General features: G+C 50.1%; 5 protein-coding genes across 5 annotated transcripts; 3 read left to right on the top strand and 2 right to left on the bottom strand.

The window, feature by feature from the left end:
* Window positions 1-623: 623 nt before the first annotated feature.
* Window positions 624-1954, top strand: LDX57_008234 (isopenicillin N synthase family dioxygenase; the record flags this gene model as incomplete). The annotated part of the gene is made up of 5 exons (XM_046089956.1): window positions 624-917; window positions 1004-1084; window positions 1166-1552; window positions 1614-1793; window positions 1850-1954. The coding sequence occupies 5 exons, from the start codon at window positions 624-626 to the stop codon at window positions 1952-1954; spliced, it is 1047 nt and encodes a 348-aa protein (XP_045945928.1).
* A 906-nt stretch (window positions 1955-2860) lies between these two features.
* LDX57_008233 (putative dUTP diphosphatase Dut) lies at window positions 2861-3490 on the bottom strand. The gene has a single exon (XM_046089955.1). It carries the CDS (start codon window positions 3481-3483, stop codon window positions 2902-2904), a length of 582 nt encoding a protein of 193 aa, XP_045945927.1. The 5' UTR covers window positions 3484-3490; the 3' UTR covers window positions 2861-2901.
* An 870-nt stretch (window positions 3491-4360) lies between these two features.
* Window positions 4361-5895, top strand: LDX57_008232 (FAD-binding oxidoreductase; the record flags this gene model as incomplete). Its single annotated transcript, XM_046089954.1, has 3 exons — window positions 4361-4489; window positions 4562-5720; window positions 5783-5895. The coding sequence occupies 3 exons, from the start codon at window positions 4361-4363 to the stop codon at window positions 5893-5895; spliced, it is 1401 nt and encodes a 466-aa protein (XP_045945926.1).
* A 551-nt stretch (window positions 5896-6446) lies between these two features.
* On the top strand, window positions 6447-7513 carry LDX57_008231 (uncharacterized protein; the record flags this gene model as incomplete). Its single annotated transcript, XM_046089953.1, has 2 exons — window positions 6447-6635; window positions 6815-7513. 2 exons carry the CDS (start codon window positions 6447-6449, stop codon window positions 7511-7513), a joined length of 888 nt encoding a protein of 295 aa, XP_045945925.1.
* Window positions 7514-7695: 182 nt separating this feature from the next.
* LDX57_008230 (YoaK family protein) lies at window positions 7696-8605 on the bottom strand (the record flags this gene model as incomplete). The annotated part of the gene is made up of 2 exons (XM_046089952.1): window positions 7696-8387; window positions 8470-8605. The coding sequence occupies 2 exons, from the start codon at window positions 8603-8605 to the stop codon at window positions 7696-7698; spliced, it is 828 nt and encodes a 275-aa protein (XP_045945924.1).
* Window positions 8606-14608: the final 6003 nt, after the last annotated feature.

Below are 14608 nucleotides of genomic sequence, written 5' to 3'. Positions count from 1 at the left end.
TAATTGAGACACGGAGAACTTCCACAAATGACTGGTGCGTTTCAGGACGGGGTTGCCAAGAACGGGGGTTTGATTAGCTCTTCCTAAGCTGGAAGACTGGGATGTTATGGCGTCTATGCATCACCAGATGGCCACTTGTGCCGATTACGCATCAAAATGAGGTGATTGCAGCCATGGAAGACCTAATGCGACACGGAAGACGGAGGAATTGGCACAGAATTGCCGGCAGCGAGTCCAAGAGTTCTGATGCCGTCTGTCGGTTCCTGGGAGGCGTCATCCGCAGTGGATCTGGGACAAGAACTCTGCCAAGAGCCAAGGACCGCTTGATGAGAGACATCAGGATGGTGCAAACACCAACGTCGAACCATGATATTCGATTCCATCCCTATAAGGAACGGGCAAGAAAGTAGGGCTTGTCGAGTCAGGGGGTGGTCACTGATCACGGATGAGTAAGAACGGATGCCTGACGCTGAGGCAATTCTCAGGCCGCATGATTGGTGTTCGCTTGATCCTGCCACCCCCGCCGACAAGAAATGTCAATCCTTTGAATTTCCTACAATCATCTCGTCGGTTTCCAGTAATATAATTCCGAAACCCTGAAATCTCACCGGGGTGCATGCATCATGGACAGCGACTTTTCCGTCATCCCCGTCATCGATTGGCAGCGGCTACAGGACCCTGGCACTAAACCTGATGGTTTGACTCAATTGCGCGAGGCCATTTTCCAGGTCGGATTCCTCTACCTGACCAACCATGGCCTTGAAGATCTCATTCTGCGCACTCATGGCAAATTACCCGAGCTGTTCGATCTCCCCGACGAGGTCAAGGAGCGATGCAATATGATCAACTCGCCCTCTTTCGTGGGATATACTCGTCTGGGGGCCGAGACCACGGCCTCCAAGACGGACTTGCGGGAGGTATGTACATTGCACATCATAATTATGTTTTTCCATCCTATCGAGTTGGTCGGTTCTGCGCTGAGCCCTAACTGACAAATGCATAGCAATATGATTTCGGAACTCCGGGCCTGAAGCAGTGGACCCCTCAGGATCCATTCTGGCAGAGGCTCGAAGGAGAGAGCCAGGTGTGTCTCATCCCTTCTGTTCTTTTGTCATGTAACCTCCGTAGCCATCCGCTCTAAGCTCAATAATGCATGTGTCTTCAGTACCCTGACCACCCGGGCGCCAAAGACCTCGTCGAAGAATACATCCGCGAATCCGCATCGTTGTCGCAGCAGTTTATGCGCGCCGTGTCAGAATGCCTCTCTCTGCCACTTTCGACCTTTGAGTCCTTCAAGGGCAATATGGACCGATTGAAGTTCGTCAAATATCCCCCCGCAGCGCCAGGATCCCAGGGCGTGGGTCCGCACAAGGACTCGACGGGACTGTTTACTTTCCTGTCGCAAGACGACACCGGTGGCCTTCAGGTGCTTAACAAAAAAGGCGAATGGATCGATGCCCCGCCCATCAAAGGCAGCCTGGTGGTAAACATTCAACAGGGGTTTGAAGCTATCACAGGAGGCATTTGCACGGCCACGACCCACCGCGTGATTGTATACACCAATTCCCTTTCATGTGCCTGGGTTAAGTTGTTTGTTGGCTGATCCCTTCCAGGCCCCGGTCAATAAAACGCGATATAGCATTCCGTTCTTCCTCGGTGTGCGTATGGATCTCACGCTCGCTCAGTTAGAGGAATCCGCCAAACATATTGTCGAACGCATTCCGGCGAGTGATGATCGGAAGAAAAGGGCTGTAGATGTTCCCAGCGAGTTTCTTTCGCCGTTGTATTCTTGCGTGAGTTTCCCGCAATTTACTTGGCTTTATATTTTACGAGTTGCTGATAGCCATAGTTTGGTGAGGCATACCTGCGAAACCGCATTCTCAGCCATCCGGACGTCGGACAGAAATGGTATCCGGAATTGTATGAGCGGTATTCCAAGGAGGTGCTAAAATAAGACCATGAAGCGCGTACGACTGATGATTCACATGAGACTGGACGTATATAGCGACTTGTAGGTTACAACAACCCTGTCTTAGCCGAACGTATTAGGTATGACTCAAGTTGACATCTGACGGCACTACTTGAATCTATGCACAGTAGTTACCAGTGCAGTCATTCCATGCCTCTATAAACAATGCACAATAGCACAGAGTATACCATCGCAAATACGCTTTGTAGTCCAAACAATCCTAAAGCGAGTGGATCATCGACCACATCAATAATGGAGGCCCCAGCAAGCCACATTATCCACCTACCCGACCGGGTAAGCACGAACTCGAACTTGTTTCAGGCTTTCATCCTTCGGCAGATTAAATGCCCAGAACTGGCAATCAAACTATGGAGTCTTAGCTGTGGATTTCTATTTTTGCCCCCGTCATATGATTGAATCATGTCTGTGGTTCTTCTTTCTCAATGGCCCAGAACGGATTCATTCTCAAACCTTGGGGCCTTCAACCTACAGACGCTATCCATAATCCGTACTTGTCAACGGTCTTGTTGTCTTGGTACAGTCTGTCCAGGCTCCCAGTGGGACCTCCGACTTCCGAGCTCCTTGGCTAGGAGTCTAAGACTTCTACGAGCCTGATCATATAAGTCAGAACCAATTATTCGCGATGCCCAGGCCACAGGTCCGGTAGTATCCGGAGTTCTACCGCAAGCGATGCACTAACAAGGAGTGTAAATTAAGGATTTAATATATCCCTACGGCCCCTAGGTACATACGTTCGTACTCGTACTTCCTCGGAGTCCGGAGTACTGACCTACCCTCTAACGTCTATAACCGTTGTCGTTGTCATATGAATCCCTCTCTTCCCACCTCACCCAACTCAACCCAATCCACGACTCTATGCCATTGTTCCACACAGCATTCCACACCCTCCAACCCCACCCAAAATCCTATTCCTAAATCCCCCCGGATCCCTGATACACCCCCTTATACCCCTCCTCCACCCTCTCACTCATACAATGAAACACCATCTGCGCCAGTCTCGCGTCCCGCGAAACCCGCACCCCGTGCGCATTGAACACTTGCATCAAAGCTCCCACTGCCCCGGTATACCCGGCGTCCATGACTCCAGCGTGAATGGCCACCCCGGAGCGAAACAGCGAGCTACGCACGAAGATCTGGCCCATCACGTCGAGCGGGACGGAGACTGTTTCGTTGAATTCGATCAGGTAGGTTCCTTGTGCGAGGGTTATGAATGGGGTGTCTTGGTTGTGGGTGTTAATGTTGCTGCTGCTATTGTTGCGGTCGGCACTGTTATTGATAGCGGAGGTGGAGATATTGTTGTGTTCCGGTAAAGGAATCTCAGTAGTCGAAGCTGTGTGGCGGTGGGTATTGTCGAAATCGACCGTTCCTGGGGATCTAAAAGTAAGGATTCTTTTGAGGGTCAGGTCGATGCCGCATGGTTGGACTTGGAGAGATGGGGATTTGATGTTTTGGATGATCGAGCGGGTAAGGAGCGTGCGACCGGGGAGGATCATTGTGGAGAAGAAGACAAGATCTAACAGAGTTGCTGCGTAGGTGTAAGACTTTCAAGGTGAGTTATAATTATGTACACCGTAAACAACTTACAAAGGGCGTAGTGTCATAAATAAAGGTAAATTCAAGCAGCAGGCTACACAATAAATCCTTACAATTGCCTACTTGCAGGGAGCTGTTGACTGGACGACCGATTTTGCTGCTGCTGTTGGTAGGAAGGCGTGACAATCCTTCAAGGTGGCGACGATCAATGAATAGACTTCAGGATCATAGCTGAAAGCTGAGAAGTCATTGAACTGTATGATTCTATATCTTTGGCTTGAATGGTCGATACACATGAGCGATGATCGGTACTGCTATTTGAAATATATATCTAGAGTCGGGCAGTGTTTGCAGAAGTCAACACCGGATATACTTTGAGGCGACCGTGGTAAGTACACAACAATCTATTCATTTAGATGAAGATTCAACACCAGAATCGAGGCCTTATACTCCGGAAAACTCTGTGATCGAATTATAATAATGTATTAATGCCCCGGATCGACACTTGTACCAGAAAAGCAGCGAAGGTGTAGAGTGTACGAACAGTATCCCCTCAGGGCTTACCAGCGCACGTGGAACAAATTCCCAATTCGGCCATGATCATGAACATTTCCTTGATATTGCAGAACTTATCGAAGAATTCGATTCAGTTCTTACCCTTCGTATCCTCGAATCATTTTTCCGAACAAGAATTGACAAGCAAGTGGATCTCGCTAAGTGACAGCGCACTACGGAGCAAAGGATCAACACGAACCCCGCAGATCCGATCATCTTCACCTCCTGGATTTCCCCTCTTCCTTCTACAGATCTCCCACCTGCATTATAAAGACGCGCAACATGACTATTTCCGACACAGCTCTTCAAGGGCTCCGTGGTTCCCTCGCCTCTTCCACTATCTACACACCCTCAGACCCTGGCTACCAGGAAAGTCTGCGTCGATGGTCCGACACGGGCGTTAAACAGGCGGTAAGTCCACGCACGCACCCCTCATCCCTACATGTAAGCAAATGATTGGGACTAACCCAAACATCCCTGCAGGGCGTAGTGGTCCAGCCCACTGAAACTGCCGATGTCCGCACCGCCCTTCTCTGGGCCCAAGAGCACACTCTCGATTTCGCTGTCAAAGGAGGCGGTCACTCCGTCTCCGGCACCAGTTCCAGCGAAGGCGGCCTGGTGATCGATCTCTCGCGCATGAACCATGTCACCGTGCACGAGGAGTCCAAGACCCTTACCGTGCAAGGCGGTGCCGTGTGGAAAGACGTCGACGAAAAAGCCGCTCAGTACGGCCTCGCCGCCGTCGGTGGAACCGTCAACCACACCGGTGTCGGTGGCCTCACCCTCGGCGGTGGTTACGGCTGGCTAAGTGGCATGTACGGCCTCACGATCGACAACCTCCTCGCTGCGACGGTCGTCCTGCCTAACGGTGAGATCGTCACCGCGTCGGAATCCTCCCATCCGGATCTCTTCTGGGGTCTGCGTGGCGCCGGCTACAACTTCGGCGTCGCCGTCGACTTCACCTTCCAAGGCTACGAGCAGACTAATCCCGTCTACTCGGGTATTGTTTCCTTCGGGCCCGAGCAACTCGAGTCCGTCATCTCCGCGTTGAACAAACAAATGGAGAATCCGGACCCCAAGGCCGGAGTGATGTGCATTCTCGCGCAACCCCCGGGCGCACCTACTCTCATGGTGAACGTGCTCGTCTTCTACAACGGCAGCCAAGAAGAGGGTGAATCGCGCTTCGCGGAGCTCCTTGCCCTCGAACCCGTCGCCAACATGATCTCCATGATCCCGTACTCGCAGCTGAACTCGCTCCAAAACCCCATGGCGACCTACGGCGACCGCAAGACCTTCAAGGGCCTGTTCTTCCAGACACCGTTGGACGCTGGGTTCCTGCGCACTGTACTCGATGACCTGAATGCGAAGAACGACGCGTATCCTGATCTCATCCCCGCTCTACTGCTCGAGTGGTATGATATGCGGAAGACGTGCAGTGTGCCGTTGGACGCGACAGCGTTCGCGAACCGCAGTGCGACGCAGAACGGACTGTTGAATTTGAGGTGGTCCGGCACGGAGATGGATGGAACGCATCGCGCGTGGGCGCGCGAGATTCAGGCCAGCTTCAAGGGCGAGTTTGAGAGGGTGCATGGAAAGGGAGGCGAGGATGAGGATGTGCCGCAGTACATTAACTATGCGGAGCGTGAGTTTTCTGCATATTACCCTTTATGCTTACGAGCAGATGATGCTGACTTCTATTTCTAGCCGGTGACGCGGTCGTCAATAACATCTACGGTCAAAACCTCCAGAGGCTTAGGGACGTGAAGAAACGATATGACCCCGGGAATGTATTCAATAAGATGCACCCGATCGTGTAAGCGGGGACTAGGATCATGCCTGGTCTCAGCCTGACCAGCTTACACCAATTGCATCATTGTATATAAGAACACATACGAAATAATTGGACATGACTTGATCACCTGTCCAAGACAGAAAAGATCATGTCCAGTCTAAAATCTCATCACCATGATCAGTCACATTATCTCAATAGTCAAGCCACCAACCAACCAATCTGGATCAAAGCCAGTCACCAACAACCGAGTCAAGCCAATCAGCCTGGTTCAAGTGCAGGAAATTGTCCAGTCGGGATCCGAATCGCCTGCCTGGAATGCAGTCAGCGGAATGCGGATGCGCCATGATCGACAGAGCTATACGAGAACCGCCCCCTTCTGGTCAAGATATCCTTGTGAAGAATGCCCCACATTCAGCCTTCATAGGTATTGTCCAGCTGGACCCGCGAGGTCCGATTCGGTCGATTCACCTGACGGTATGTGTATAAATAAAGGCATTGGCGATGGCATTCTACGGATCCCTTTACCTGAACAAGATCTAGCTGAATTATATCTGAATCGCCTTACTTCTAAACAAGATGGCTGGGCGACACTTCTGCCTCCTGGCATGTGCATGCTCATATCTCCTATCCCTGGTTGGGGCTGAACGCCCTGAGTTCACTATCGACCAGCTCTGGGAGATGGAGAACAATTTCTGGACACAGTTTTTGTATCCGGCGAATGTGAAACAAATCAACGCGACAGATGAGTCGGTATTTGCTGAAGACGTAAGCTCTCTCACGCTTTTGCATGTTGCTGGCGTCGAACATGCACACATGCAAACACGTCCACTCACCACCCCGAACCATCCATCCCATGACCATGTCAAACCCTAACTCCACCATTCCATCGCCTCCCCAACATCACCCAAATCCAGAATCCTAACACCCAGTCATTTCAAAAACAGGTCCAAGGCCGCGTCGACATCACCCGCACCTTCGACGGTCGCGAGCTCAACAACGAATACATCTTTGGCCTGTTCACGCAACCCGATACCGTCAGTCTCACCGGAGTGCCCATAAACTACACCATCACGCAGTTCGCCGCAAATCAGAACCTCGCGTCCGCGACCACAGTGCTGACATTCAACGTGACGACCTTCAACGTGCTCCTCCCCCTCGTCATAGACACATGGATCGAGTTCAACGCCGACGGCAAGATCGCGCAATACGACGCCACATTCCGCTGGTTCGATTACTTTGTGGATACGCTGCTCGGCGTCGCAGCGAAGCAATTCAACACGACGGATGAGGCTGAAGTGCAGAGGCAAGTAGCGGGGATTGTTGCGCCGACGGTCTGTGATCAGAGTATGAAGTATTGTGGGGATTATGAGCACTATGAGAGTCATGATCAGTGTGTGGAGTATCTGACAAAGGAGACGCGGTTCGGGAAGCCGTTTGAATTGGGGAGGGATACGTTGCTCTGCAGGGAGGTGCATAAGCATATGGTTGGGTATCGGCCCGACTTGCATTGTTCGCATATTGCGCCGTCTGGGGGTGATTATTGTGTGGATGATATGAATTATCAGCAGGTTGTGTTGGAGAAGTATTTTGAGGATTCGTGGGTGGCGCATGGGTTCGCTGATGATAATATTTGGGTTGCTTGATTTTTGCTTGCTTTTGGTTTATTAATGTCGAACATTGGCTTAAGCTAAGCGTTTGAGTAGAGAGTGAGGAAACACAAAGCATGGTATGTAGAAGCAAAGCCATCTAGGAGACATAGCAGGGCTACCAAACAACAAGACCAAATCAACGTGAGAATTTTAGAGACAGCAGAAGAAACAGACAATCAAGACGAAACCACCTCATCACCCCAAAATACCCAAGCCCCAGCAATCCCCAACTTAATCCCCGCCGCAATCCACAACGACGCATAAATATCCCCCGTACCTTTCGTGATCCAACCTCCAGCAATAGCACCCACCATCGTCAAGACGAACGCCAGCAGCCTCCGATCTCTCTTCTCGTTCCTTAACAAGAACAACTTCGGATCAGACATCATATCACAAATCAGGCTCGTGATCACGACTGTCGGGATCTCGTTGAAGCCTAACGCGCGACTCGCCACGATCTGACCAGCTGACTGGATACTTAAAAGCACGATGGGTACTTCCTGCGTCCATTCCGTTTCTGCCTCACTGGTCGAAAACGGGTCCTCTGGGATACCCGCAATCGCGCCGCCTGTGACCAATGCAGCGGTGAGGATCAGCATGACGACCTGGAGGAGAAAGGAGAGGATCAGGGTTCCTCGTTTCTTGGAGCCCAGGAGGCGGTTGAGACGCGCGAAGAGAAACGACCCTATGATGAAGCACCCGATTGAGGTCAGGGATCGGGCCCAGCCGTATGGTCGGGGATTTTGGTTGGAGGCGCCTAGACCGACGAAAATTGTGTTTCCTGTGTATTCTTTGTGAGAATATGAAATGGAGATGCTTGGAGGGGATAGAGACTGACCGGTTTGCATGGAGACGAAAGTGTTGTATGCTGGGAGTTGGTCAGCAATCACTATTTCTTCTCACTCTGGGGCATGGTATTGTTCAAAAAGGTCAAAGGAAATAAATCATACCATTGTATATCGTGCTATCTACCACGCCAGACGTGAAACAGCAGGCGAGTAGCAGCCAATCTGTATACCTGGGCTGAATGTCCGCCCTGAGAAACGTCGACAGACGATTCTTCTTGGGATACGACACATCAGACATGGTTCCTATCTGCGCAAAGCACACACGACGAGAACCTTAACTAAGAAAGATAGTGACCGAAGTGAAAATGAGAAATGTTAGACGAGAGTCGAAGAGGGGAAAGCGAAGTATACCCATCAATTCGACACCAACATGACATAAAAAACATTCCCGGGGCAGAGAGATAAAAGTCCCCAATTTAACCCCTCAGCGTCGATCCTCTCCGAGCACCAATCGCATCAAAAAAAAGCAAAACAAAGTACGAAAGACCAATAGGCAAACCTCCAAGAAAGCCAAGACACGCAATACCACCTCCGTCCCGCCGAGAAAAGCGACTAACGGAAACTCGCCGGGGATCTCTTCATCAGCGATGGGGATGACGATGCCCGAGACCTGAATGATGCGCAATTTTTCTCCTGTTTCTGCAGGAGGTCTTGGCATACAGTGGATATCAGTTTGGCCAGAGAGGGGCCTTTAGTCACTTTTCAGCGGATATCGATAATATGTTCAATATTGCAGGGATGTGGACTTGGCCCAGGTTTGGCCCGGTTTTGTTCGTGCTAATCGGCTTCGGGCGTGGGAGGACCCCTGAGTTGTTATTTGCTGGCTTTTCATTTATTCTATTCTCCATCACGGCGCTTACAGTGTCTCGTTATGGATAGGGTTGTTATTTCCATATTGTGTGGCGTACCTGTAAGGGATCTGCCACTCCGATAGTAGAAGGAACTTATCTCACGCTGATTGGATAGGGAGATTGTCAGATGTGAAGATTGACTTCAGGTAGCACGAGAACAAGTAGAGTAACACACGCATTCCAAAGTCCCGATCAGTAGTCCCGATTGGTTATTGTTGGCCGGCCAGCCAGCCAGCCAACTCTATCGATCCCTCGTTTCCCAACCAGAAAGACGCGTAGAAGGGCTGCTGACGGCGGTTGGGATTTTCCTCTTACCTAAATTAGACCATTCCCATCACATATAGCCCATATCATAAAATAGCCTGGATATGCTTTGTACTCCAGTCTCGTATGTAATGCCAACCATATATTTGCTCAGCTCCAGCCCTATCTAGGCACGAGGATGATCCACCGAGCGTGGCCATTGCGATTCAGCCCAAGAAGGCTGCAATAATGTGGAACACATTGCGAGTCGATCCGGCCTGGAAGGCAGAAACTCCAAGAGTTGGCAGCATAGGGCAGAGGCAGAACAGGAAGAGAAACATGTTCATCTTCCCTACTTCTGGGCGTAAGACACTTACTCCCATCTAGTCAGCCTGCGTCTCACAAGAAATAATACGTCGATGATGTGAATATCATTTTCTTGGCTTCTTTGCTTTCTCGGCAGAGGGGGTCTTACTGCGCTGGTGGAGTCCCTTCCACGGGAGTCTGGTCTGGTTACTCCGGTGGGTTTTCAGAGGTCCGCCATGTGAAAGAGTTGAGCGATTTGTATACTCCAATCAATAGAGAACCTTCAATAAAACACCTAATATGGGCACTTCCAGGTTTGGAACACCACATCAATTAGACACTATACCCTACCTAACATGGAATGCTCGGGACAAGACTGCCCAGACAGTGAGAAGTAGCGTCGATAAATGATCGACATCCGTTGGCCTCCGCGGACCGAATCTCGGTGGTCCTTCCGAGTGTAGACTGCGGAAAAGAGGTGCACGGCTAGTTCCATACATCCCAGACCATACTAATTCATTCGTGAGGACCTTTGATGGCGGAGAGCGGCGTTATCCCCCACGGGGGGTAGAGTAGCCTTTCGGTCAGTCATTGTGGAGTATGCAGACACTGTTGAGCGCCTATATTGATTGATTGTGGATATCATTAGTATCTAGTTATTACTAAATTTCTGAATTTGGATGCTTCTAGCCCTGGTAGGTGTTATTCACTCAGTTTCATGTTGACGAGGTCGTTACTAGACCATCAATTTCGGGGACTGTACCCGCCACTTCAGGCACATTATTTTCAACTATAGGACACGGAAAGCGAATATCAATGTTAATCGACTGCATTATCAATCACTGAGTAATAGAGCCGTCTATCCATTTCTGTCTTGGGAAGTATGTAACCAATACTACCAGTATCCTGACTATAGTACCCATCCCGCCCAATATCACCGCGTAGTCCAATCAATATCCCTGCGGAAGACAGTGCTCCCATAATACGATAGTTACCGTCGCAATGCAGGCAGAATAACACCTCCAGCTACGACTAATCGGCGTGGCATTACCACTCCTCTTCGGTTAACCTCAGCGTCGCAGGCAAAGAAGTAGGAACTGGCGACGATCCGGAGAAGCAGAGAAGAAGGCCGACAAACCAGCCAAGTCACAACCTCTTGGAAGGGAATCTGAGATCTGACCGTTCAGCATGGCCAATCGGTTCCGTTGCATCAGAGCGAAATTTGGCACGGATGACCGTTCCTCTCGCCTTTAGGCTGGGCGATGGATAATGGCGATGGAGGTTTCGGAGTGGACTCCTTCTTGGCGCCGGGAGGAGATAGAGGAGGGGGGATCTCGGTCTTGGTAGCGGTCTTGTTTATCGATGAGCGAACTTGCAGATCGGATAAGCAGGTCAGCGAGTGACTGGCTGGGCGTGGGTTTTAGGCAGGGTATTTCCGGCGTCTGGGTGGCCAAGACTCGGTATGGGGGAAAGGGGTCGTTTCGGAGAGGAATGCTGGCTTAGTCGGGAGTTTGTGTGCTGAACATGACTGTTGTTTTCCTTGGCTAAATATGTCAAATTAATGGCGTGCGTCTGTGTGCTCTGTATGTATCATATCTGGGGCTGTTGTTTACTTCATCAGGTTTACGTGTTCATCTCGACTCCGTTCGACTCTCTTCTTGGCCACTGTCCTATCCCTGCCTGGAGAGTCATGTCCAAGGTTTCTGCCTGGGACAAGAGACTTTCTAGGCACACGCAACAGTCATGATAAATGATATCTCATCTTATCCTCAGGCATCGCAATTAAAAAACATCATCGCCAAGCGAACGCTAACACGATCATGGATGGTGAAGAGGCCCTATCTCGCTTTGACAAAACGGCTTTACAATGCAAACCTGCATAGACGCGCGAGATGCGAGATACAGAGCTGCAGAATGGAGACAGATTGGTGGATGTCAGTCTCTCCGACAGGTCATCGGCCTGAGCGTCGTGCGTGTGCATGCAAGTTGAGGCTCGGCGCATAGATGGCTGGCTGGCTTGTCGGTAATTGTATTGTTGCCGTTTCTTTGATTTTATTTCCTCGATTTTACATAGATAGCGGACTGGTTCGTCTGATATACCTGTGTAAACTATCTAGTTATTGGTCTCTTCTCCGTTGGTAACTAGGTGTTCCGAGTTGTGGTTCTGAGATTATAGAAGGGGTCAAACGATTGTGCAACCGGTGTGTACGACCTGCACCGAGCATGAACTACAAAGCTCTATGCTGACATGACATTACCTTGGATGGTCTTTGTGGGCGCTTAATTTCCTTTGTATTTCTTGTTGGTGATATGGTTCCACAGGGTCTGTGTCATATATCGCCGATAACGGCGAGAACAACAAGCCATACGCGTCAGTGGAAAAATATCTCCATATCGCTTATAAAGAAGCTCGAAATCTAGATGTATGCTTCATGAAAAAAAGGACTACGACAAAGGTCAGGACCCGCGGCAGCTAGATACACCAAATTTTCAAGTTTCCAAGCCAAGGAATGGCCCACGGACAAGCGGAGGATTCGAAGCTCCGAAGACGTTAAAAAAGAGACGTCGATCATTAATACTACATGTGTGTGAAAGAGGTTTTATCCCTGGTCTTCTAAGTCCGCTGTGGAGGTGTCTAGTTGTAATTGAATGTGGTTGGAGGCTGGTTATGCCGGGTCGTGGTTTGATTGACTGGGATGTATTGAAGAGTTGCCACTTTCTATGATTGATGGTTCCTATAAACCGGAGACCCGTTACAACATTTAGGGGCAGCTATTGGATGGAAATTTGCGAGTTTCCTTCTTGGAAGTTCAAGTCTTGTTGAACTCTCCCGGGAAAACGTACTGATAGTTGTCTTCGAGGTACCCCACTAGAAATCATGTAAAGGTTCGGCGAAACCGAGGGAAGGCTCTGGCGAAATCAAGATAATTATGACCCTAATCTGCGCCACATGCTCTCTTCATTAAGGAATATTGGCTAGATGGTGATACTAGCATATCTTGAGAGCTATGGCCCTCGGTGAGTACATCAACAATCGACTGGTTGACATAGGGTGTAGAAAGCTACTGGACCCTATATCCAACTGGTTACGACACCTTTCAATATGCACCTTCCCCAATAGTTCAAATTCTTTTCATGGAATTATTGATAAGCAGAACAATAGTCAGGAATTCCTTCTGTGGCGTGATAGTGGCCGACAAAATACCATTTCCGCTTGGTTCCCCATTCGGAAATGCGATGAGATCAACTAACTACAAGCAACAAGAGATTACTTGGCTTAGAACGACACATATGATCCTAATCAGCTATTATGATCCAAGATTACCTGGTTTCTATTTCCTAAGGCTATCCATCCCCATCGTGTATTCAACATTCACGACTATTGTCTGAGAACTTATCTGCTCCAATCCAATCACGACCCTTTAGGGAATAAATTGGGACGAAATTCGCCGGTAATCCACTGTTCCCAATTGAGCCGTGTCCGATATACGCGCCGACATCTTCTTCCAAGACTTTAGCATCAAATCCAGACTTGGAGCGGGCTCGGTCCGGAGAACATCTCAACTTCCATGATGTGTACATTCTGGTACAGGGTATTCAAAACGTACTCTATACAATGGATAGCCTATCTTGTCGACTGGCATACGGAACGGGCCGTGGCAACAGAGGAGGGGAGAATAACGATCGCTGTGATGCCCAGAGTCGGGTTCACGATGCCAAGCTGCTTGGCTCCTGCACCTTGGGAGGAGGCCAGCGGAGAGGGAGTCGTAATATTACGCCGTGGAAGAACAGAGGAAAGAAAGCGATGGATGTCTCAATTGCCATGACGGATTGCGTAAAATCTCTGCATGTACCCCAGTATGGAGTCTTTCCGAAGTGTATGTGTGTAACTCGACCGCAGGCCTAGTCAGCTGTGAAGTCGTACAGAATCATGGCCTGGCTGAGTGTCTCATCTCTTGCCCAAACTCAACACTTCACGAGCAGGTAACACAGCAGCTTCTCTCCCACCCCTGATCAGCATGTGCCACATGCCCGCCCGAGGAGAAGAGGGAAACGGTGCTAAACCCTTCATGGCTTATACTGCGGTTTTCGGCGGGTGGCCACCGACGAAAAAAGACACAATCACTCGCACTATCTCAAGTAGATCACCCTGCATGTTTCCCATTCGGCTAATCGTCAGCAGTCTGGGAGAAACAAAATGAAACTCTCCGAAGGTATCTTGGCGACGAAGCTCTGCAGATCAGACCCGCAAATGAAGTCCTCAGGCTAGCGGCGATTCGTCGCGGAATGTGCAGGCCTAGTCTAGAATTATATGAAGCCAAGAAAGGAAGAGAACATTCCCCATCTCAAGGAAATCAAGAGATGGGAGGGAGATACGAAGCACGCAAAACCGCCGAACATGTGCCTTTGCACGTCTGACATGCATCGAGCCCTACAACCGACTCCTCTCTCTCATTCTCGTATTTCTGTTCTCGTCCACTCGTCTGTCCACCCAGCCAATTGCCAATACCCTTGGCGTGCTTCATCGCGATGGATCCGGTCCGGGTGAAATCTCGCCTATTCAGGCGGACTATCCGAAGCGGTTAGTGAACCTCTGTCCTCTCGGTGGGAGTTCCTACTCTGCTGTGGCTAACTGCTTATCTTTCGCCAAGAATCATAACCAGAGTCATGCTCTTGGAAGTTGACGAGGTATGGTATCAGCTTCCTCCTCCTTCAGCACCCCCTCCCGCCCCCTCCCCTCTCTACGAGCGGGTTGATCCAGACTCTTTTGACTACCCCTGTTCGGACACTCCGGAGAGTTCCAGACACGATGTCTACGCGTCTCGAGGATCCTCTTGGCG

This window comes from Aspergillus melleus, assembly GCF_016097325.1.
Source record: "Aspergillus melleus strain CBS 546.65 chromosome Unknown contig4, whole genome shotgun sequence".
Taxonomy (NCBI): Eukaryota; Fungi; Ascomycota; class Eurotiomycetes; order Eurotiales; family Aspergillaceae; genus Aspergillus; species Aspergillus melleus.
The sequence above is the reverse complement of the archived record's forward strand: the minus strand, read 5'-3'. Positions and strand labels throughout refer to the sequence as shown.